General features: G+C 60.9%; 1 protein-coding gene across 1 annotated transcript; it reads left to right on the top strand.

Moving 5' to 3' along the window:
- The first annotated feature begins 234 nt into the window (after positions 1-234).
- On the top strand, positions 235-23,597 carry KCTD5 (potassium channel tetramerization domain containing 5). Its single transcript, XM_059155083.1, has 6 exons — positions 235-522; positions 10,207-10,315; positions 11,933-12,024; positions 13,783-13,878; positions 16,365-16,490; positions 22,025-23,597. The coding sequence occupies exons 1-6, from the start codon at positions 271-273 to the stop codon at positions 22,052-22,054; spliced, it is 705 nt and encodes a 234-aa protein (XP_059011066.1). The 5' UTR covers positions 235-270; the 3' UTR covers positions 22,055-23,597.

Raw genomic sequence — 23,597 nt, 5'->3', positions numbered from 1 at the left:
TGGCCACCTGCATTCCGGGCCCGGAACCCAGCGTCTGCGCGGCGCAAGCCCGCTGGGCGGAGGCTGGCGAGCCCTTCGAGCCCGACACCCGGCTCCGGCCGGAAGGGGGCTCGGCCGGCCGCTTTTCCGGACCGGAACTTCCGCCTGCCGCGTGACACCAGGGCGGGCGCTTTATGAGGGCGGACCCGTGGGCGGGACAGAGCGAGGAGGACGGTATTAAAGGCCGGACGCTTCCGGTGGGGAGGATCTGTGGCGGGGCTTGCTGGGATCATGGCGGAGAATCACTGCGAGGTGCTGCCGCTGGCCCCGGGCGGCCTCGGGGCGGGGCTGGGGGCCGGCCTGTGCCGCCGCTGCAGCGCGGGGCTCGGCGCCCTGACCCAGCGCCCCGGCGGGGTGTCCAAGTGGGTCCGGCTCAACGTCGGCGGCACCTACTTCCTCACCACCCGGCAGACGCTGTGCCGGGACCCGAAATCCTTCCTGTACCGTCTGTGCCAGGCCGACCCCGACCTGGACTCGGACAAGGTGAGGGCCGCCCGACTCCCCGTCCCGGGCCGGGGAGGCCGCGGCTGGTTGCCCGGGCGCGCACCGCCCTGGAGGACGCGCGGCCGGCCCGCCTCGGCTCGCTCTCGCCCCCTCCGCCCCCCGGCGGAGCTTTCCCACGCCCCGGACCTTGCTGGGGATCCACTTTCTTTTCCCCCGTGGGAGCGCCTCGTCTGTGTCCCCGTGTACTTCGTGGCCCTGGAATCGGAGATTCCTGGCCTCCTCCTCATCTTCTCGCATTCCAGACGTTTGCCTTCACGTTGGCGGGGGGGGGGGGGGGGTGTTGACACGGGTGACCTGCCTTTCCCAGTGACTTGCATTTAGAGAGTTGGCGCTCCGTCGTTTACAGCCACAACACGCGCCCACTCAGCACTCGCAGAAGGAGCCGTCCGTGGAGTAATTTCTCAAAGCGAAGGTTGCGCGGGCCGAGGGGTGGCAAGGAGGGACCAGGTAGGGATGTTTTTCCGGGCTGCGTCCCCACCGGCCTCCCGAAAGGAGAGCTTGTCTTGCATTAAGGGCTCCTCCGGTGGTGCTGATGGTAATGGAAACTGTATTATTCCCTTTGTGAGACCCTTTGTGGCTGAGAAGAGCGGCTCAGGATCTGTACCGGCTGAGACTTGGGAAAGGCTCAGTCGAAAGAGTAGTTGTCACCTATATTTATCCCAGGCGGTTCACAACCTTCTAACTTTCCTGGGTCTTCTCAGTGGAGCGTACATAATTACACTTGGCTTTGTGCCTCGCCGGCTCAAAGCTTGCCAGGCACAAGTCTTCCCAGAGAGATGCAGCTCCCTCTTCAAGTTTGGGAAGGCTGACGGAACCCATCCTCCTGGTGGCGTGACCTTACGATAAGGAAAGGCGAGCTCCTGAGCCACCACAAGACCACTTGTCCTTGGCAGAAATCAGGGTTTGAGATGCCAGCGCTCCACTCGTCCCCCTGCCCACGCCGCTGCCCCCAGCTGCTTCCACCGGGTTGACCCAGCTCTCTCCGCTGGTGGAGAACTGACCTCCCAGAAAATGGCAGACCTCTCCAGGACAGAAATAGGCTTTTGTTTGCTGTGATTTTCCTTTCATGGTGAGAGTGTACGTTTTACTGTTGGTTGGTTGCTTGCTTGGTGTTAAAACCCGGGGCCACAGTGGTCATTCACTGGGAATTCTACTCGAGAGTTCCTGTTTTGTAGATTGAATCCGATTTTTTTAAATTTCTCTTGTCCATTGCATTTTTTTTTTCTTTTTTGAGGCCCAGTCTCTCTGTTCACTAAAACAATTGATTCAGAGCCAACGAACGATAGCCCTCGCAGTTAAGTCCTTTCGTGCCTTCGTTTTACTGTCTCAAAACGACTTAAAAAAAAAAAAACATGCTTACTGTAATAACAGCCTCTTGGGGGAGGTAATTAATCCACTGGAACGCATCTGGTGCGGTTGCTTCTTGTCACTGTCGGGCGCTTCCCCGCATTTGATCTGCAGGTTTTAAGAGTGAAATTTAGAACACGAAGGAAATGCAGCAGATAGATACAGTTTCTGTCTCATAGGATAGTTGTTAGTGAATAAGCGTGAGTTTTTGTCGAGCGTAATGGGAGTTTGCCAGAAAGAGTAATGCTGATTCACATCGGTCAGGGCCAGAGAGTGAGTTCTTTACTTCAGATGAGCTGCAACGTGTAAGATACTGGGTCTCCTCAGTGCCGTTTCCCCCGCTCTGCCTCTCTGATGAAAGAATGTCCCAGGGATTCACTCCTAGATAATTAGACCCCGTGTGAGAGGAAGTGGAGGCTGAGGGCGGAGGGGAAGGGGTGTTTGGAGGAGTGGGACAACCAGTGATTATGACATGATGGAAGAGAAACAGGATGTTGATTCACTTGTAGAAACCTCGAAGCCCTCACTTCATAGTTAAAATGGATGAAAGCATACCTGACAGATGTCCCTAGGGCTGGACGTCAGCACAGACCTGGTGGAAGGTTCCTGCTGGGCACCTGGCGAGTGTTTATTGAGCTCCTGGGCTCCAGCAAGCTGGTGCTTGGATAGGGGTTGAGTGGGGAAATTGGGGCGGGGGGGGGGGGGTGTTTTCCATGGAAGGGGAGACCAGGAACCTTTTGGGAGCCTGATGGGTTGAAATTCATTGGGAAAGTGCCTGGAGCCTGCTCTTAAATACTGCGGGAGCCTGTGGGAGAGGTGGAGTGATGGAATGTTTTCTGAAGGCCATGAACAGGTTGTTAGGGAAGAGGTGGGGAGCAGGGTAGTCCCCCTACCCCTAAGGCCGTGTTCCCTCTCTTGGAACTAAGCCTGAGACCAGCTCTGGGCTCCAAACGCTTACCCTCCTGTCTCAGTGCTGACTCTAGCCCCATGGCTGCTGTGCAGCTCTCTGTAGACCGGTCAAGTATGAATTCTCACTTCCTCAGTGGGGCTGCGTCTGGGGTGTTCATTTCAGCCTCTGCCCCCCTGCTGTCTGGGTCATCTTTCTCCCAGGTTCTCGTAAGGGGCGGGCGGGGTGTGACACTCCTTCCTGGAAGTGCTTGGTGAATGCTTGATGTGTGATTCATTTGGGTTAAGTCTCTTTGGATTCCATGGTACCTGGCCCATCGGGCACAGCTGAAAACAGGGTAGCATTTGTTCCAAGCTGAATCAGCCCCTGTTTCGGTGTGGAGATGCTCTAGGAGTTGAAACAGGAAATACTGCTGCTTGGTGGTTGGAAACCACTCAGATTAAGTAGGATTTGAGGTGGGTTCCGTGCTGCCTGAGCCAGGCCTAGAGAAAACCTGAGCTTTTGTCCTTGCAGATACTGTGGCGCAGATGGGTCTTTGAGGGGTGGGGCCATCACAGCGCCTCTGGTGACCTGTCACTTGCAGCTCTTTGCCTGGGCTCACTCTGGGTGCGCTTGGTGTTGGCAAGAGTGCTGGGATTGGAGAGAGAGTGGAAGGGAGTTTACAGGCACGGCCAAGCGATGAGGGATGTGGGTGGAAGTACAAACTTTTAAGTTGCTTGGCAAGAGAAGTGGGGATTCCTTAGAGTGGAAAGAGCAGATTATGCTCCAGGGAACTAAGTCAGAGACGAAAGGCTAACTTCTCAAATTCCGAAGGGCATCCCGGGCACCCGTGAGAGCCGTGTTGTCCTGTCTGAGGCCCGGAGTGGGTGACCGGAGACTCTGGTGCATTTCATTTCCCACTGTGGTCAAGGATGTGGCTCTGAGCATGTTCTTAGCCCTGGCCACGTGCCGTGGTTGGCCTAGGACCCAGGCCGAGGGAGGGGCCCCCGCCTCCCCGCTGTGCAGCAGGTGCTCGCTGGCAGAGCCCACGGTACGTCTCCACGGGGCACCTGAGTGGACAGCCCCAGACCCGAAGCAGCCTGTGAGTCCAGTCTAGTCCAGACCATCCTGGGAAAGGACTTGCATTAAGGGAGAAGAGCTCTCTCTAGGTTATCAGACATGGACCTGCAGCTGTCCCTGCCGTCAGCTGCCTGAGGGCAGCCCAGGCGGAAAGGGTCATCACTGCACTTCCTCTTTCTGCCCTGCATGGCGACTAGGCTTGGTTTGGAGCTATGCTCAGAGCCACATCCTCAACCACAGGACCCCGTGGCCCACCTGGCTGATGCTGCTAATCGAGTTTCATTCCGGCTCATTGACAGGGTGTCCGTGGCTGCTCTCACCCGCGGCTGGGTGCTCACAGCTCCCTTCCAGGGCCGCTGCAGGTCAGCAGTCCCTAAAGTCCCGTAAAGGAGCCGGCTCTGCACCGAGGGAGGTTTGTGCGTGGCTGGGGGGCTCCCCCTGGGCTGCAGAGCTCCAGAAACATCCGGGCTGGTGCCGGTGTGCTGTGGATACTGGGAGACGGGGCGTCTTCTCTGGTGGCAGAGCGAGACTGGGGACTTGGGCCTGACTTGGACCTTTACCAGAACTTAACTCGCTGTGCAACGCTGGTACGGAGGAGTTGTGAGGGTTGAGGAAGACGGTGCGGGCCACACCAGCCCGCTTAGGGCTCCGTGCGGGGTCCTTGTAGCAGCAGGTGCCTCACACTGCTCCCTGTTTTGTTCTTAGAGAGGGCGCTTTCCTCTCTGCTTCGGAATTTGTCCTCACTGCGGCTTGTGTCGTGCATGCGGCCTCTGAATTTCCGCACAGTCTGGTCTGCGCTGCCAGCCTCGAACGCTGTGTGCGAGCCCCGTCCTCCTGTCCTCCGGCCCTCCGTGTTGGTCTCTTCCACCCAGAGCTCCTGGCCGAGCTGAGGACAGGCCTGAGGGCGGCTTCCCAGCTCTGGAGCCTGGGCGTCAGGGAGGGACACAGCTTCCTGGGCAGCCAGCGAGTTTTCTTGCAAGAAACGAGGTCTTTGAGCCTGGTGAGCATACTCCAGGGTTCCAGTCCATCTGCCCGCGTGTTCAGAATGGGCTGGAGGCGTCCACGTGTGGGTGTGCACGAGTGTCTCTTCCCATCATCCGCATTCCAGTGGGTTCTAGTTTCCTCGGCTGTTGGGCTTCTGGATCTTGGCCTGGTTTTGCCAGTCAGGCTTGGGTGGCCCCAGTTGTGGAGGTGGTGAGCTGGGTCAGCTCCAGCAGAGAGACTGAGGTGGGTTTCTGGAAACACGTCAGGGAGAGGCAGGCCGCAGGGGCACTGGCTGAGCCCCAGCACTGTGCAGTGGGCAAGGAGGGGGGAGGTGCGGCGAGGTAGCAGAGGAGCCACAGGCCTGCCCTTCGGCCCCAGCAAGAAGGAAGGGTGAACTCCGCACCAGATCTGCCCATGGGACTGGGTGTGGGAAGAGAGCAGAGGCCGTCTTGGAGCCAGCAGGGCGGTGGCTGCGGGGACAGCTGGCGGGGCAGGCTCGAGGGCCTCCCAGGAGCAGTGCGCTAGGCGTGAGGTGGGGGCAGCGTGGCGCCTGGGGACCTGGGGGCTCTGGGCTTGAGGAGGCCTCCCCTCTGAGGTGGCCGGGGGGCGTTGCAGCCGGGGACCCTGGGTCAGTCGCTGTGTGGTGCTTCTGCCCTAGGTGATTGTGGTGCGCCCCCCCCCCCCCCGCCGTTTCTGTCACTAGCTGGCTTTCTCGTGCCAGCAGATTTATGTTAAACACACACACTCACCCCAGAGTCAGTAATGTGACATGTGTAGAGGACTTAGGTGCAGATGTTCTGAGGCTAGACCTTCTAGGGAGGGGAGCACCTGCAAAGGCCTGGCAGACACTCTGTCCCTGGCTTTGTGACATGAACGTTCACAGCAGCTGTGACTCTGATGGCTGGCTCTTGGGCTGGCCAGTCCACTGAGCACCTTGCCCAGGACTGTCCCTTGGCCCCAGGGTGACCCAGCCCCTGTGTATGCACAGGTGACCTGGCATTTGCTGTCAGCGCCCCCAGTCCTGCCACACTGAGTGGGTCACTCTGAACCACCCCCACAGGTTCCTGGGGTCCCAGGGGACCTGCCGTAGCTGACTCTGAGACATACTTGCTGCAGGAGGAGCCTGGGCCTTGCGGGGGTCCTTTCATTCAGGCCCCCCTGTTTGCGTCTGGGCGAGCCTCATCTGAGTCGTGTATGCCATCCTAAATTGGGACACTCTGGGGGTCAGGGCCCTGGGAGCTGGGTGCTGTTGGAGGTCTGAGGAGGTTTGTTGCCAGGGCCGGCACTGAGGTTGGAAATGACCCGGAACCCGGACGTGCGCACCTTTGCCTCAGCCCCTGGTGGGCAAGGGAGTGGGAGTGCGCCTGATCTCAGCACACACGGGTGTCTTGGGGGCTCGCGCAGGGAACGCGTAGTTAGAGCCCGCTGACACTCCCGGCAGCGCAGGGGCCTGCCCTGGTGGATCCCAGGCCACAGCTCTCTCTGGTCTCCGGGTCTCTGCCTCTCCTTTTTAATTGGTGACATCCCAGGCCTCTCCTGGATGGAGGGTTTGACGGACTGTAGAAAATGAAACAGAGGAGAGGGTGGAAGTTGAAGGTTTCTTGTGCAAATTTGGAACAGTCCCTCGAAACGAATCATTTTAGGGTAAAAGCTGAGTATTTCTAATTAGGTTGATCGCAGATGTCGGTGCACAGAGAATTCTGTGCATTTACATTTAGATTTTCACAGGGAGATGTGACAGAATTTTTCTCCCATTTAGCTCAGGACACTCAGCCCTCCTCATTTCCAGGCTCCAGTGGCTGTGCTTTTCCTCCCGCAACAAGGTGGTGGCAGAGTCCTGCTTCCCGGCGTGTTTGTGGAGGCCCTGGAGGTGGTGGAATGGGGCCAAGTGCAGAGGCTCCACAGAGCGCGCGCTCCCAGAGCTCTTGTCCATTTAGAATCTTGGGGAGAGTTCGGCATCCCTGACCCTCACTCCTAATCACCATTTCCAGGACCGGCTGGCCCTGAGGGACAAGCAGCCCCCGCCTTACCCATGGTGCTTTGCTGGGCAGTGTGTGCGATCCTGCCCCCTGCCCCTCATGGCCAGAAGTTTTACTTCTGGGTGCAGAGTGAGTGGGGAGACCCTAGGTCTTGGGGGCTGCCTCCCGAGGGGCGCAGGTGTGTTTCTGCCCCTTGCAGAACGTTGTTTCCTAACCAGCGGTGTGGGCTGAGGATGCTGAGTAGGCCCGGAAAGGAAAGAACAGGCCAGGGTGGGGAGGGGATAGGAGGTTCAAGTGAGGAATGTCCTCTCTGCCTCCGTCCTTGTTGGGGCCACAGTTAGGTGTCTCCTACGAGAGCATGTGATGTGGGCTTGGCCTTACCTTTGCTCACTGGCTCCTCTCGGAGAAATGACTCTGCACGCGGGGCCCATGGCCAGGGCGTGATCTCCGGCCTGGCCACCTCCCTGCCTGGTGCCAGTGGCCCAGCAGCCCAAGCTTAGGGGTCCAGACTTCAGACTTGCCGTGCAGGCCAGCAGCTTGGCCTTGGAGTAGGTCTCCCTAGGAGAGGGATCCAGGCGACCCAGACATCCTCGGGCTGCCCTGCTCCCAGCAGCTTGCGGACTGACAGTCTGTGGGGAGTTGGCCCTCATTACGTATCTCTAAGCCAGGGCCACCGTCCCCTGTTTCAAGTTTTTAAGGTGCATGTGTATTTTTAAAGCTGGCACTTCACAAGTAGGTCAGACGCTAATTCAGTGAGAAGTGGGGAAGGTCAACAGAGGGAAATGATTTGTCAAGAAAGGAGGCTTAATTCAGGCTCTTTTACAAAAAACACACAAAGCTGGCCACTCAATACATGTAGCACACACTTGCATAAACCAAGGACAGGATGGCAAGAGGAAACGAGGGACTCGCAAGTCTTCCCACCAGCCAGAGTTTGTGTCCTGCTCCCGTTCCCTGCTGTCCATTGCCAGTGTGAGCAGACCGGGGTCCCCGCGGCGCGTGCGGACACGGTGGAGCTGACTGTGTACGGCCCTTGCTGCCCCCCACTCACACACCCGTCGCCAGTGTAGGTGGCACCGAAATGCTGTTCTCTGGGCTTTTGCAGAAGTGAGCCCGAGATTTATATTCTGAATTGGGTTTTTTTTGTTTGTTTCTTCTTTCTGGGTTGTGTGTTTCTCCTTATTTCTGCTGTGGGTGGGAGGCCCCAGGGCTGCACGCCCAGCTCAGCCGGTGAGGGGCCGTGTCAGCTTTTTCCAGACTCTGCGCATCTCGGCGAGAGTCTGTGAGCCTCTGAGATAAAGCCCAGTGGGGTCTTGGGGTTTTGGGGTCTTGGCGTTGGGGCCCCCGCATTTGCTGTGGAGGCTGAACCCACCCCCCCACCCCCCCTACCCCCACCCCCGCGACAAGCACAGGTCTGAGTACAGAGAGTAGGGCGTCCTGATGCTGCCGCCTGGCCCCGCCTAACCTCGGACTCCATCAGAGCCAAACAAAGTCCCAGGAAGGAATCGGTCCGAGAGCCTCGGCGGGCCTCCATGGAAGAAACCACTGTTGAGTTTCTGTAAGTGCTGCTCCTCGGTGGCAGGGCTGGGCAGGCCGGCTTGTCACCGGTAGGGGGTGGCACGTCCCCGGTGTCAGATGACTCAGGGCACAGCCTGCCACACAAGGCCATTCAGCGAACCCGCCGTTCTGGGTCCACGACTGTGGGCCCCCTGGGCAGCCTCGGGATGCGGGCTCCGCGTGTCCCTCCGCGGCTGGCAGCGTTGGTGGTCTACTGGTTAGTGGAGCCGCCTTCCCTCCAGGGCCGGCACAGTGGTGCCAACATGAAGACAGTCGCAGGGCTGAGCGCATGCTGCCTCGACCTGCCGGAGCTCAGGCCTACTGTGATGGTCCTCTTGGGCCCCTAGTCTGGGTCCGCTGGGACCTGGGCCCAGTGTGACGAGGAGGTTCCCTGGGTGCCCTGAGGGCAGACACGAGCCCTGTCCCTGTCTGATCTTGTCCTTCTGCCAGCTGTCAAGGTAGTGGTGAGCCGTTGGGTCATCCTGAGCTTGGTGACACAGATGTCTTGCACTGGGCTCTTTTCACACCTGAGCCAGGGTTGGGACAAGCCCCCGACTTCATGGCCACTTTTTGCCAGTAGGGAGACTGGTAGAGCATCCTTCCTCCAGAAGTTCCTTGGTCTTGCTCAGAGAATGGTAGGGGTCCAGAGAGATGGGAGGCAGGGGTCCATGGCAGGGTGGAGGGGGTCGAGCACGAGGATGAACTCAGGAAGTCTGTGTGTGGTTGGGACAGCACCTTGGGGAACAGAAGCCCACAGGGGAGCAGGCCATGGCCTCTCTTGCCAGGAAGTTGGGCTGAGTGCCCGGGTCCTGCCCACTGAGCATCAAGGGTCCAGGTCACAGCACGCCCACATCCAGAGCCCTAACTGACTTAATATAAGAAGAGCAGGTCTGCAGCGGGGGTGGGGGGGGTGTCAGGAAGCCTCTGGCACATGTGGGTGAGAAGTAGGTCCCTCATGTGGCCTATTGCTTTACGGTTAGGACACTTCCCGCTGCCCTGGGTCTGTGGCCGGTGTCCATAGGCACAGACACCCAAGAGCTCCAGGTGTTCCCACCACTATGCTCGCCCTGCAGAGGTGCTGACACACTGCCTTCTGCATGTCACACTGTCTCAGCTGGTCATGCTCCTGCTGAGGGTCCCCCAGAGCCCACCACACCGACCGCTCCATTGACTCATGGAGTCACCCTATTGTCTCGGAGGCCTCCCTGGGGCCACGGGGAGGGGAGGTGGGCTCACGGGAAATGCAGGACCCACCGAGGGCACTGGCGGCCATGCAGCTGCTGTGTGGTCTGTCCTTGCAGGACTGCCCCACAGTAAGGCAGCCTGGGCCAGGCCCTGCCCAGCAGACCCATGGCAGGTGTGCAGTGTCCTTGCTCATTTGGTCAGCAATCTCTGGGAGGCTTTGGGGCCACCTTGCCGTGGAAGACAGGCCTCTCCACACGGTTCTGTGTGCCTCTCTGATCCCCTCCCCCGATGAGAAGTCCCTGCCACAGGTGCCCAGGGGGAGAGTGTGTGTTAGGTCCTTCGTGCTGGGCAGCGTTGAGCCGCACAGAGGCCAAACCATGCCTTGAGCCACTGTCACCATGCTGCCCAGTACATAAAGGGAGGTGAACTTGGCCGAGACATGAGGTGGCGACAGACGAGGGTGCGAGGCTGCCAACTGCCAGAGGTGTGCACAGCTGCCTCCCGAAGTGCCGTGGCCGTCTGCCTGTGGGGTAAGGGACACAGGACCTGCGTGCCTCTACAGCCATCTCTGTGCGGCCTGGCCTGGTGTCACTTGGGGGACCCTTGCCTTGCCCTCCAGGACTCAGGATGCTCTCTTCCTCGTAGGATGAAACGGGGGCCTATTTAATCGACAGAGACCCCACCTACTTTGGGCCCGTGCTGAACTACCTGAGACACGGGAAACTGGTCGTCAACAAAGACCTCGCAGAGGAAGGTGAGTTGGGGCCAGGCGCCCAGTGGACAAGCTGACTGGTCACTTGACACAGACCCCTCGGAGCCCGAGCGACAGGGGTGCGAGGAGCAGGCCCGACACACCTTCCCCTGCAGAGATCCCCGGTGCCCACATCCCCTCCCTGGCTCTCGGCTGCCTCTCTCCCGTGATCCACAGGGCAGTGGTCACTGGTCTCCGGGAGGTGAAGACTGCCCATAGGCTCTGGGCCGCATCAGGAGCCTGGCGAGCGATGCCGCTGGGGCTAGCGCTCCCGCTCACAGCAACTTTGGCTCGCACAGCATGGGATGCGGCTGCTGGGTAAGCCCCGGGCACGCTCCTCCCAGGGCCATCTGCAGCCTCACCTCTGAGTGCCGTCTGTGCCGCCGCACTCCGGCACTGGGCACGGCGAGTGGGGAGCCTCACGCATCCGCGGCCCTGAGCGGTCCAGGCTCTTCCACTCCGTGTGGACTCTGGCTTCTGCTGGACTGCGGTCCTGTAGCCACCGCGGGACTGCACTGGGCTCACTCCTTGCACTCTTGCTGCCTCCGGGTCAGTTTCCTTCCTGGCCTCCAGCACGGAGCCTGCACCTTTTGGCCCTCATGTGCACTCACGTTGTGTGGCACCTTCTTTTGTCTTGTTGGCACAGCCGTATGGTTCAAGCCGGGACTTCACAGCCGGTTCCTGGGGCGGCTTGCTCAGAGGCAGGCTCTTGCTGCAGACAGGCCCCCACCCCCGGCCTCATCCCTGGCCTCCTGGCCAGTTTCAAACAGCGCGTGCTCAGAAGGGCCCATGCGGCCGCCATGGCTGCCTGCCTGCCCCTGGGAGCACAGCATGTGGAGCGCCCCAGCTCTCACCCACAGGTGTCGAGGACAGCGGCAGACTGGTGCCAGGCCCGTGTTCCCTGACTTACACAGCCACACGCCACCCTGAGAAGGACAATGGAGGTGCGGCTGCCCACCGCCAGCCTCCTCCTCTGACCCTGCTGCCTGGGGACCTGGGTAGAATGCGCCTGAGCAGAGTCCACAGCCCCAGGCTGCCAGCACTGCCACTGTGGGGACACCACACAGAGCAAGGCCTGGATAGGGCGGCCAGCATGGCCCTTCCAGAATGTGCAGGAGGGGTCCTGGGCCCGGAGAGTCCCTCAAAGGGTGCAGCACAAGCAGCAGCCTTGGGAAGAGAGGCATGAGTCCTGGAGCCGGGAGCAGCCCTCTCAACCAGCCTGTCTTCCGGTTGGACGGGGAAACTGAGGCACCAAGTGACAGACCTGCGTGAAGCCATCTGCCACGTCCGGGCCTCCTGCAAAGGCAGTAGATGACCCGCGGGCGAGAGGGAAAGTCTCTGAGTTCCATCCGGGGGTGCCCCAGGCAGAGCTCAGAGTAGATGCGTGTGCGACAGTGTGCCCGGTAGGCCACCTGGAGTGGCACGTGCTAGGGCTGTGTTCAGGAAATGGGCCCTCTGCCTTTTATCCCGGGGTGCCCCACTGAGAGCCGACAATGTCTGCACGGCGGCCGTGGGGAAGAGCTGAGGAGCTGCTGGGGGCTGGGCTGGGCTCAGGCTGGGTCCACAGAGGGACGGGGCAGGTTTATTCTTGGATCTGGAAATTACTTTTTTCTATTCTAGGAGTACTGGAGGAAGCAGAGTTTTACAATATCACCTCACTAATAAAACTTGTAAAGGACAAAATTAGAGAACGAGACAGCAAAACATCACAGGTAAGACCCGTGGCTGTGGCTTCTAAGGCCTGCCACGGAGGCAGAGCTCCCGCCCTCCCTTTTCGCTGACCAGGGACAGCCTCTGCAGGAGGCCCCAGTGCTGGCCCTGTCGCACTGGGTTTCCTCGGGAATCATCCTAATGCCTGACAGCCGGCTCACTAGCCGTCTCCCGTGGCTCTGCCAGCTGGGTATGTTCACATGTTCCTGCCCAGCCAGCCCTGTGGGAGCCCCACTCCAGGGGGATAAGACAGTGCCATGGGGGCAATTCCAGGGAGGCTTCCAGTGTGGAGCAGGTGTGGACATACCGGGGAGCATACTGGGTGCAGCAAGTGCAAAGGGCCTGCGGCTGGCAGTGAACTTGGGTAGACAGTGGAGGTGGGAGTCCTGCAGGTCAGTGTAGGTTCCACGAAGTCTTGGCTTTTCCTGGGAGAGGAGGGTGCAGTCAGCATTCTGTGTGCCCGCCTTCCGGGGCAGATCCCCTCGGGGAGCCCATGTGCACTTGGCCAGTCGGCAGAGCTGGAGCCAGTTTGTCATCTTCTGCAGAGAGAGGTGCCGACGCGGCTGAGGCGTCCATCTTTGCTAACACGCCAGCGCCGCAGCAACTGGCAGAGCGCCAATCCAACTCCCGCTGAGCAGCACCTCTGGGGGGATGCCACGCGTTGGACGTGCCTTCAGGGCCGCCTTGGGTATCTGGAGTCTGCACCCACCTGAAGCCCTTTGGCCACCCTGTCCCATCGTGGGCTGTCCTGCCAGGTGTCTGGTGGGCCCTGAACTAGAGCTGTCAGCCTTTGTGAGAGGCTCGCTGACAGCCTGGCCACTCAGAGTGGCCGGTCCCGGGCCACGGTGCCCCCAGCTCTCCCTCCTCTGGGTGCCCCTCAGGCACCAGGACAGCAGGGAGGGGCCCACGGAGGAGGCGGGAGACTGACCACCGGCTCCCTGGTCATCTGTGGCCATTTGCTGCCACTTTACCCTCTGTCCAGTCACCCTGCTTAATAAACGGGCTGACCCACGCGTGCAGCACTGAGGCCTATTGGCCTCAGAGTCCTCCTCTGCATGGTGGGGGTAGAAGAGCCCCTCCTCAGGGCCTTCGGTGGGAGCACCAGGTCATTCTTGTCATGAATGAGCACACTGGGGCTGTGCAACAGTGCCCTCTCGTTGTGACCACTGTGGCATGAGCCACTGCCTTGACTTCCCGGCACGTGCATGCCCTCCGTTACAACTGCCACCTCCCACCACAGGAGCAGCGCCGTGAGGGCAGGCTGCCAGTGGGCACGTCCCCGGGGTGCTGTGCGCACCAGGCAGTGTGCCCAGCACACAGCTCAGGGGAGGGCGGTGGGTGGGTGCCCGCCGCACTGGGGGACACACTAGCTTTGGGGAAGCTGCCTCACCTGAGGGAGGGCCCGGTCTGAGGCTCCGCAGGCCTCTGCGCCGGCCCTCCCAGCTGTCCCTGTTCGTCACCGCATCCTTGCGTGCTCACATCTAGCTCGGGGTACGTTGGGGTTTCAGGATCGTAACTCCCGGAACTTTGTGATTTAGAAGTAGAAGGATGTTTGATGGCGGATGAGGACAACATCACCTGTTCAGCCTGTTCTGCTTTGCTGGATGCGTTTGGGCTCGCTCTGCGCACCACGACCTGAGCCTGAGGGGCGCGAGCCTGCCCCAGGTCCCCCGTGGGACTGTCCCTGGTATGGGCCCGGGGACCAGGCTCCCAGGCTGGGCACGTGCGGCCTGTCTCAGGCGTGGCTTTCACTCTGGCAGGTGCCGGTGAAGCACGTGTATCGTGTGCTGCAGTGCCAGGAGGAGGAGCTCACGCAGATGGTGTCCACCATGTCCGACGGCTGGAAGTTCGAGCAGGTGACGCCCGGGGCCCAGTCGTGAGGTGTCGGGGGCCTGTGGCAGCCTGTCACTGTCCTCCGACACCTCGCAGACGGCGGCCTGTGCCCTGTCCTGACTGGATTGGTCGCGGGTTCGGGTGGGGCGGGTGGAGTTGTTCCTCAGGGCCCCCCGTGGAAGTCCCCGTCCACGCTTCCCCAGTTCTCCGTCTTCCTTGAGCGTGCTTTGCGGGGACTCTTCTCTTCGCTCCCATCTGGCCTCTCCGTGCGTGTGGGATTGACAGCCTGAGTGCGTCCTGGCCCGACCCCACCTTCCCGTCCCCTCAGATCCCCTCCCACGCTGGCTGAGCAGATGGCGGCTTGGGCTCCTTTATGCTGCGGCTGGCACAGATGCCCTTCCCAACGGGGCTGCTCTGTGGCCCCCAGTCCCTCTCCTGCCCTCGGCTCTGGTGCAGCTGTGCCTTCCACTCAGCCGGCCTGATGCAGGGGTGTGCGAGTGCTCCTTCCCTTCGTGGAGCCCGGGCTCCCCGTCTGTGCAGCTGTGGCCCACTAGGTGTGGCCTAGGAGCACGTCCAGGATGCGTACTCATTCGCGGGCACCTTTTCCACAAAGTGCCCACTATTCCTGTCCCTCAGGCAGGTTGGAACTAAGGCTTGGACCTGTGACCCGGCCTGGCCCCCCAGCCCCAGTCTCAGCTGCCTGGCTCGCCAGGCCCCTCAGGCCTCTGAACTTTCTGCTTCTGTCCAGTGCAGGTTCCAGCTGTGGCAAGCAGTCCCGTGGGAGAGAGGGTGGGAAATGACAGGCTCATCCCAGCCTCCCTTCTGATTAGGCCACATCTTTTCTTTGGGTCCTTTGAAACAGTGGGTCATGTGGTAGAGCATGCTTGGAGTCCCCTTAAAATGTCACGAAGATAGCTGCAGGGTTTGCGTTCTCCCTCCCATCGGGGGTCCTGGCAGGGTAGCAGGGTAAGCAGCTGGGCCCTGCGTCCACCAGGACTGCTCTCCGTGTCCTTTCACAGTGTTGCCTGCGTGCTGGGGATCCAGGTAGCGTCTGACCTCGTTATACTCGTGCCAGCGACCATGCAGAGACAGAGGCCCCCTCCCATGCCCCTGGCGTCCTCCCTTGCCATGCGGCCCGGAGAAGGCAAACCCGTCAGGGCATTGACCTGGCCACCATCGCTGGGAGGAAAGCCCCTCTGTACCTCTCTGGCTGAGGAGGAGAATCTCCTGCCTCCTGCGTGGGCCTCTCCCTTCCTCTCTGTGCTCAGCCTAAGGGCTTTGTCCTTAGGTCCCCTGAACAGGACCCAGACCCCTCACACGCCAGGTTCCTCTCTTGTCCCTAAGTCGTTGTCACTGGAGGATGGGCTTCTCCCAGTTCCTGCCCGCGAGACTCCAGAACCAGTCCCATTTGATGAGGAGTGCTCTGCTTCCCAGAAGCAGGAGCCAGGCCTGCTGTAGGACAGTGGGGTAGGAGCCCTGACAGGTGTTGGCTTCAAGCCCGGGGTCAGCCCGTGGTGAGCGCAGGCGAGAACAAAGTTCCGAGGTTGCTTCGGCTGCCCCGGGGTCTGCAGGGGGCAGGGCACATCTGTCCAGAGAGGCAGGGAGACACCTCTCCGGGGCACACCCTCCAGCGGCCGGCCCGCCATGCTCTCCCGTCTCTGGCCAGATAGGCTGCGTGGCCGGCACACTCTGCTTGCTCGGCCTTGCCCTCCGCCCCCACGCTGTTCTCATCCTTCCTGCGCTGCGCCTCGTGGTCCCCCCACCCCTGGCCTTCTCCAGCGTGTGCAGCCAAAGAGCGAGGGCCCTTCAAGTCACTCGTCAGCTCAGCAATCCTGCCCTGGAAAGCCTCTCTGTGGTGCGAGGCTCCCTCTGGCCTCATTTTGCTTCCAGAAGTACATGAGTCTGTGCTGGCTCTGGGGCGGGCTGGAGCAGACCGGTCGGCTGTGTGTGTCCCTGTTGCACGCCACCAACACCAGCTCACCCTGAGGTCCTGCCCGTGTCCATCTCTGAGATTCAGGCTCCTTGAGCCTGGCGCCCGCACCTCCCTCTCCTCCCACCCCAGAGTGTGTGCCCTTTCCAGTTACTTGCCCTGCTGGGAGAAGGTCAGCTCAGGCTTTCCCTGGGAGCTTGTTTTCAGCCTATGCGTAGGGATCGTCCCTGTGCCAAAGGCCTCAACTTCACCACCTGCTCTGAGCCAGCCGCCCCTGCCCACCCCCACCTCCCAGCACCAGGCCCTCCTCTCCCACAGGGCCCACCAGAAAGTCTGGGAGAGCTGAATGACCCAGCCGCGATGACCTGTCCCGTGCGTGGTGTCCTCATGGGGTCGCATGTGTGCATGTCTGTGCTGTGTACGGCTGTGTGGGGATTTCATTAGAAATTAGAAACCTCTTGGCCACAAGCTGTGCTGGGTGTCCCCAGCATGGGCTCCCGGGCTGCTGTGTCCCTGCCAGCGGGAGGGCTGGGCTTGTGCTGCACTGGCCCCCATGGTGCTGCCCTTCTCTCCTCCCAGCTGGTCAGCATCGGCTCTTCCTACAACTACGGGAGCGAAGACCAGGCTGAGTTCCTGTGCGTGGTCTCCAAGGAGCTGCACAGCTCCCCGTACGGCACGACCAGCGAGCCCAGTGAGAAAGCCAAGGTGGGTGACCGCCGGTAGGCGCTGGCATTCTGGGCCCAGCCGCTGACCCTCTAGCTCCTTCTGCAGGGGGGCCTTGTCTGCCTTGTGCTCTCCTTCCTGAGAGGTCTTGCCCGATGCATCCACAGAGTCCCACAGGGACGACACGGGGGTCCTGCGGGCCGCGGTGGTGGGAGTGCCATAGGTGGCAGAGCGAGGGGTCTTGGAGCAGGGGCTCCTCTTGAGGCGAGCCCTTGTGGCATCTGCAGCCCATGCCCTCTGCCCACACCTCTTTGGACAGGCAGAGTTGCTTCTGAAAGTTTGTGTTTCGATGCCAGTGTGGATGGATTTCCTGGGGCTTGGGACATCTGGGCTGGAGAGTAGGGTCTCCCAAGTGGTCCCTGTCTTAGCCACATCCGACCACGTCTTGGGGGTCGTGTTTGATTTGGACAGGGAGCAGCAGATCATGCAGAGGCTCTGATTTCCAGGCTCCTCAGTAGTGGCTCCGTCTGGGCTGTCCCTGTCTGAACTGGCTCCCTGGTGGGCGCAGGCACCTCCATCTCCCAAGGAGGGCAGGGGCTCCCAGGGTTCACGCAGGGCAGCCACGCCGGGTTTCAGGTTAGCTTCATGCTCCTAGGGTCACAGACTCCTGATGCTTCTGCCCTGGGCTGGCTCTACCTGGTGGGACTCCTGGGCCTTGGAGGCTGGTGGTGGCCTGTCAGCCCTGAAGCCAGTTCTGAGGGGAGCCAGCCCAGAGCATTATAAACAATGACATTAAATTGGGGGCTCCTGATGCTTCCTGACTCTCCGCTCCCTCCCTCCGCCCCAGGTGGCCCCTGGTTGGTGCTGTTGACCAAGAACTGCCTTGTGACCCTTTCAGGGCCTTCCTTGGAGGTGTGGCTTTAGGAGCAAACAGCACAGTTCCCGTGCGTGTTCACCTTCCCGTGGTGGCCGTCCTCACGGGGCTCATGGCAGCATGAAGCGGTCCCGTGTCTTCACGATGGGGCAACTGTCTGGCACCCAGCGTGTCCAGGCCACTCCCCCGCCGCCCAGGACAGGACTCGGTGGGGGGTGGCGGTGCTCAGCCCAGGGACATGCTTCCTGTTGAGTCTGGGGTGGAAAGTGACCCCCGCCCCAGGGGCCCCAAGTGTCGTGAGGAGCCACATCTTTCTGAGCAGTTGCAGAATCCTGGTGTGGGATATTCATCTGCGGAAGCTCTGGTTTCTGAACTTGAAGTCTTCGTCGCTGTGCTTGAGCGGGACGGCCGCCTGCGCTCTTGTCAGTCCGGGAGCTCTGTGGCTGCGTCTCTGCTTTGAGGGAGCTCCAGGTGTGACCCCAAATCCTTTGCTTTTGAAAACGTGCCCTGCTTTTTTCTCCAAAAATACCTGGGTCTGAAACATGGCTGTCACTGTGGCTCCTAAATGGGGACAGTGGCAGGAGCTCCCCAGGAGGCAGAACGTGGTTGGCGCCTCCAGAACGCAGCGCCAGGCAGGCCCAGTGACCTGGGGATACCAGACACAGCCTGGTTGTACAGTGCCACGCCTTCGGAGGGCGCCAGGGGCCAGCCTCCTGGCGCAGAGCGGGATCGGTTGGGCAGCTTAGTGAGGGCAGTGGTGCACACGAGGGTGGACCAGCTCCGCCAGATCAGGGGCCTCCCAAACCCATCTGCCCATCCGAGCTGAGCTGGGGGTGTTTGCAGGACTTACTGAGGGGACACTGGGACAGAGAGGGAGAGCGTGGGGCTGAGGCCTGGAGCCACAAGCCCTATGTCAGCGCAGGGCTCCTCTGCCGAGTTGGGACAGGTGGGGGCATACACGACATTGCCCACTGGGGGTGTCCCTGCCTCCCCGTGCAGGATTTAACTGTTCGGTGACACAGACAAGATCGATAGAGAACTGATCGGTGACTGAGCGTCCACTTGCCTGAGCGCCACTTCTGGCCCCCGGCCAGTGGAGCCCACCCGATCATGTTCTTAGACTGTCTGTGTGGCCTGGAGGTCACAGCCATTCCAGGGCCAGTAGCAAAGGCCTCACCGCAGTTTGGGCAAGATTCAGCTCTTCACTAAAAAGAGGGCAGGAAGGTCTGGAGCCTTGGGAGCGCCGGGCCTGGAGGCAGTGGGGGCATCTCCGGCCAGGGTTTCCCTCCATGGCACGTCTGGGTGTGTGGGTTTGGGGCCCAGGACCCCCACACGAGACTGGCCCATCTCTGCTTCACTACCCAGCACGGGGGTGACGGGTGGGTCCTGGCCTCTGTGCGTGGCCTTCCCCAGCCGCTGCGCCGTCCCAGCCCGCGCTCACGCTGCCCTCTCTTCTTCTCCCTTGCCGCATGCTGCGTGCCGGGCCAGAGTGACGACGAAGACGCGGGTCACGATGGGGATGACTCAGATTAAGTGTAAATGTCATGGTGAGCTCTGTCACCCTTTAGTGACCACTCACTTTAGTCTCCTTGACCCCCCAGCCTTCCCTCGCTGCGCTTTCTGATTCCTGTAGTGGACAGAGAACCTTCCGCGCTAGACGCTGACTGTAGACGTGCAGTGGAGCCAGCCTGTCTGGGGTGGGGGCTGCTGGCCTGTTTCCTCTAGGGTCTCTGTGCGGGTGGCATTGGGACCTCAGCTGGGGGGCCTGAGAACCCTGTGCGTCGGGCCCTACAATGCCCTCGTCACCTTTGGTGTCCATGGGCAGGGACATGGCCTGGCCCTCCTGTTTCTCTGCCATGGGCTCAGAGCCCCAGAGCCAGGGCTGCACCTCTGCCCCGAGCCTCAGGAGAGGGATGCTGGTAGACGGGGGTCTGTGATGACCTTCTGTCTCTCTGCCCTGTGCGGGGGGTCTTCGCAAACGCCCCTCTGCCCCGGCCGCTCCTCACGCCCCGGCTGCTCCCTGCTGCATGGGTCCGGAGCCCAAATGCTCCCCGTGAGCCGGGGCTGCCTGCTCTGTGCCCTCAGCTTGCACACAGGGAGTCAAGGCCCAGAGAGGGCAGGTTGCAGCTGGGCGAGCCACGCGCTGATCACGGGGTCCCCCTGCTCCCTCCAGACCCCCAACCCCCTAGTCGTGGGCCAAGCTGTGCCAATTCGGGGCCCTCAGCTTGCGTCCTAGGAGCCGCTTGGAGGAAGTGTGTGACCAGCCATTCCCCAGAAGGTTGACTGCCGGCTGTGAGAGGTCTGAACTGGGACTGCAGACGGAGAGCGGCATTATGTGTTCGGTCACTTTTTGGTGACTACGTACACATACAGCGTATTCAGTCTTGCCTCCTGATCCACCAGCCCTCACGCACTCGTCACCCGGCTCCCTGAGACAGTTTGCCGAGCCCTGGCCTGGACGAGCACGGTCCAGGAGTTACACAGCCCGAGTCTGCCTGCCTCTTCAGACTCTCTGGTAGCCACGTTGAGAAAGTCAAGAGCAATGTGGACTTAAGCTAATGCTATCAATTGAGTATATGCAGAACCTCAGATCACGGAGGTGTCTGATTGTCCTCGCTCAGTCAGTCCCTGGAAGCAGACGCATGGCCTGCATCTGCAGCTCACCTCTGTTCGGAGTGGCCACGCTGACCTGGCCGGCTGGCTGCTGAGCACGCCTCCCGGCCTGTGACAGGAACCTGGCTGGACAGTGTTCCCCTCCCCAGGCCTGTCCAAGGGGTTGTTGCCTGGGGGATGCTGTGGGCCCCTGTGGGCGGTGGCCCAGGTAAGATTCTGTTCCGGGCAGAAGGGCTGTGACTGTCACAGGTCTAGGACTGGTTTTCAGTCCTCATCAGGAGATAGTTTTGGGACTGACTCAGTGGGGCAGCCCCTCTGGCGTGGCCACGTTCTGGGGGCAAGGGCTTCATCCTCTCTCCTGCAGACTTAGACACTCTGTGTTCTCTGCTGGGCCTCCATTGAGTGAGAGACAACTCTGCTTCGTGGGCGCCCACAGATCCCAGCTTGCCCAGCAAACAGTGAAGATGGTGGGGCTGAGCCCAGCCCTGTGGGAATAGCAGGGACCTGTGTGTGACAGTCCCAGGTCCCCTCCCCAGACCGCATCCCTCTGACAGGAGCCTCCTGGGCTTTCCCAGCCAGCTGGCAAATCCTACTAGACGTAAGATCCTGTCGTGGTACGGGCCAAGGAGGGACGTTCAGTCTGGGGCGCTGCTTCCCCATCACAGCGGGAGGTGCATCCTACAGGTAGAAGAGTGGGGTCCCAGGAGGTGGGCGCAGAGGGTAGGAGAGCACGCAGCCATGCCAGCCAGGTGTTCCGGAGCCCTTTGAGACGTGGCAGGTGCAGTCCCAGAGGTCGACAGCGGTATGTAAGGCACCAGGGCAGAGGCTGAGTGGCCCTCAATAGCTTGGGCCTTCTTGAGTGGTTCCGAATGAGCCCTCCATGACTGTGAGTGATCGGTGCCCAGCTCCTGTGGCCTTGCTGCTCTGGGCATCCCCCCTATCGCCCAGCCTGGGAGCAGGTGGCCAGGAGCTGCTTTTTGGCCAGAGGGTCTATGTGGGCCTGCACCTGGCGTGAGCAAGCTGGCCCCTCCCAGGGCCCAGCCCCACGTTGTGCCCAGGTCTGGGGCTCAGAAACAGTGTCCCCAGAGCTGTATGTGGCTCAGCTCTGGAATCCAAGCAGAAGATGCCCCCAGGAGGCTAGCTGTCCGTGGCTGATGGCACGGGCCGCCATATAGCACTGGTCTTGGCTGCGCTGGGCCAGGCTGGGACTTGGGCACATCTCATGGTTCTGTACTGCGTGTGTTCGTCGAAACAGCGACAGATGTGCTGGTTCTGCAGGTTCCACCCGTGCTCAGGGCTGAGGGGGGCTGGGGGCCCTCTCTGTCGCTAAGGAATGAGAGGAACAGGGACAGGCATGGTGGCCAAGAGGCAGGGGACTCTGCGGGGTGCAGTGAGGAGAGGCTGGCGGCCTTGAGGCAGCAAGGCCTGCCAGGCAGTGGCAGCGTTTGGGCTGAACTGGTGGGTGTGGCAGTGATGGGGTGGTCCTGGGGGCCCAGGCTTAGGGATTGTGTGACTGGGGCAGGGCTGAGGGGACACCCAGGGGACTTGGTTTGTGATGGGACCAGGAAAGAGAGCAAGTTGGGGTGGGGCCCGCTGATACATACCCCCAGGCCCCTGGCGGTGTAGCAGCTGTGTCTGCAGCCCAGACCTGGCCAGGCTGGAGGCTTAGGACTTGGTGCCTGGCAGCCAGGCTCTGGCCCCTGCAGGAGAGCAGCGGCAACCATCAGCGGGTGCTGCCAGGGACCTCTGGGCACTCGATAAGGAGACAAGTCCCAGGTGCACCTCCCCAACACGTCTCAGGCCTCCCCGAGGTGGTCTAGAGGCGCCTGGTGGGGGACAGGCTGGCTGCAGAAGTGGGAGGCTGGGGCGTCTGTGTCTGCCGTAGGTTGGGATGGAGATCTGGAGGGGCCCCCAGCCGAGGGTCTCTCAGCCTGTTCTTGGCCCCTGAGCTCCCTGCAGGTGGACTTGGGGTCTTGGGCCCTGCTCCCAGAGCAGTGCTTTGCTTCAGGGCCCTGTGGCTCCCAGCTGGCGGCTGGCTGCAGCACCGTCCAGCATCCAGGACCTCACTGTCTGTGTTTGGCGTTTTCAGATTTTGCAAGAACGGGGTTCAAGGATGTGAGAAGCACAGTGTTGTCGACTGAAGAAGCATTTTATCTTGTCCCAAGTTGCAACGATCTGCCATGTGGAGGAAGCTTGGCCGTGAGAAGAAACCTGTGTTTGACAATTTATCTATAGAGATCTGGGTGTGGATCCTTTTTGCCTCTGAGGTGGGCGGTGAGAGACGGGACCCGCTGAGGCCGGGCGTCCCCACTTGGAGCAGGCCTGCTGGCCAGGTGGGTGTCCCCGTGCCATGTTCCCCAGGCTGCACGGGCCTGAGGCAGGATGCTTCCAGCCAACCCCTGTGATCACCGAAGGTCATTTAAAGGACAGCGCTCTTGGTGCTAACATAAACAGTCTGACGGAGCCCGGGCCTTGTTGGCAGGACGTGGCTGCAGTGCCGTGGCCCCAGGCTCCAGTGCCCGCTGGTCACCCACTCACGCACCAGGCCCTGGTCCACTCACGCACCAGGCCCTGGAGTCCACACAACCTCCCTGGAGGAATGGTTGGCGATTTCTCGCAGCTGCGGCGTGTGGCTCCTGAGAGAGGCAGCCTCTGCGTGTTCACTACTTCCCGGGCCTCGCCCCCGAGGCCTGGCCTCCTTCAGAGCCCGGCTCCCCTGGCCTGACCCCACCTGGAACAGTCGAGGCTTCTCCACTTGTGTTTTCCAGGCAAGAGAACTTTGCATCCCTTCTTCCCCAGTGTGGATGGACTACCCAGAGTGCTTAGTCCTTAGAAACGGCTACAAACGCAGCTGCGTTCGGACGGATGTATTACGTCATTGAGAGGGGGTAGCAGTTCGGTGTGGCCCGGCCGTGGGCCTGTGGGGAGCTGCTGCTTGTCAGTGCCTTTGTCTCGCCTGGGATGGAGGTCGGGGTGGGGAGGCCTGTCCGCCTGGCTTCCGGAGCCGAGACTCCAGGTCACGCTGAAACCCGAATGTTTACAGTGCATCACCAGTCTCTCCCTCTTGCCGGCTCGCTCATTTTCTTCGTCTAACTATGCAGTTCTCTCTGGGGTTTGGGGTGTTTGAGATGCGCCCTGTACAGGCTCTGCCCGCGGGACACGGCGCCAGAGGGACCAGAACCCCTGTAAACAACGCCGCCCGCTTGCTCTGAAGACAGGCCTTCCCTAGCTGTCGGGGGACTGTCAGAGCCGGGGGGGTGGGGTGGGGTGGGGGGCTGGCTCGTGTGTGCTCAGTCTCCAGTGCTTCCGGAGGCTTCTTGCCTGTGCCCTCCTCTTTGCCAACAACCTGATGAACCAGGTTCTCTGGCGCCCAGGACTTACCTCCTCCTCTCTGTAAGGTCTCTTGTACGTTGTTAAATGTTTGGCTTCAGATTCATCGCAGCCTTTCTAGAGGGCGCCCTGAGGCCCCGGCGACCCATCCTCTCCCTGCGCCTGGGGCAGGGGCAGCCCCTCGTTGGCCTTGGGGTGTATCTGTGGGCGCTGCTGGCCACGTAGCGTCGTTTGATTCATGACCTTGACATAATAGATAGGCTTGTGGTTTTTTAATTTAAAGATATTAAGACTTTAATTCACTAAAATTTATTCTAAGGGGATATTTATAC

Source organism: Mustela lutreola, chromosome 17, assembly GCF_030435805.1.
Source record: "Mustela lutreola isolate mMusLut2 chromosome 17, mMusLut2.pri, whole genome shotgun sequence".
Classification (NCBI taxonomy): domain Eukaryota; kingdom Metazoa; phylum Chordata; class Mammalia; order Carnivora; family Mustelidae; genus Mustela; species Mustela lutreola.
This window is presented reverse-complemented; position numbering and strand designations above follow the sequence as displayed.

Excerpts from the sequence above, each read along its gene's own strand:
- KCTD5 (XM_059155083.1), top strand. The coding sequence starts at position 271 with ATGGCGGAGAATCACTGCGAGGTGCTGCCGCTGGCCCCGGGCGGCCTC. Across the intron at positions 13,879-16,364 it reads ACGGCTGGAAGTTCGAGCAG|CTGGTCAGCATCGGCTCTTC; the intron begins GTGACGCCCGGG and ends CTCTCCTCCCAG. Across the intron at positions 16,491-22,024 it reads AGCCCAGTGAGAAAGCCAAG|ATTTTGCAAGAACGGGGTTC; the intron begins GTGGGTGACCGC and ends TGGCGTTTTCAG.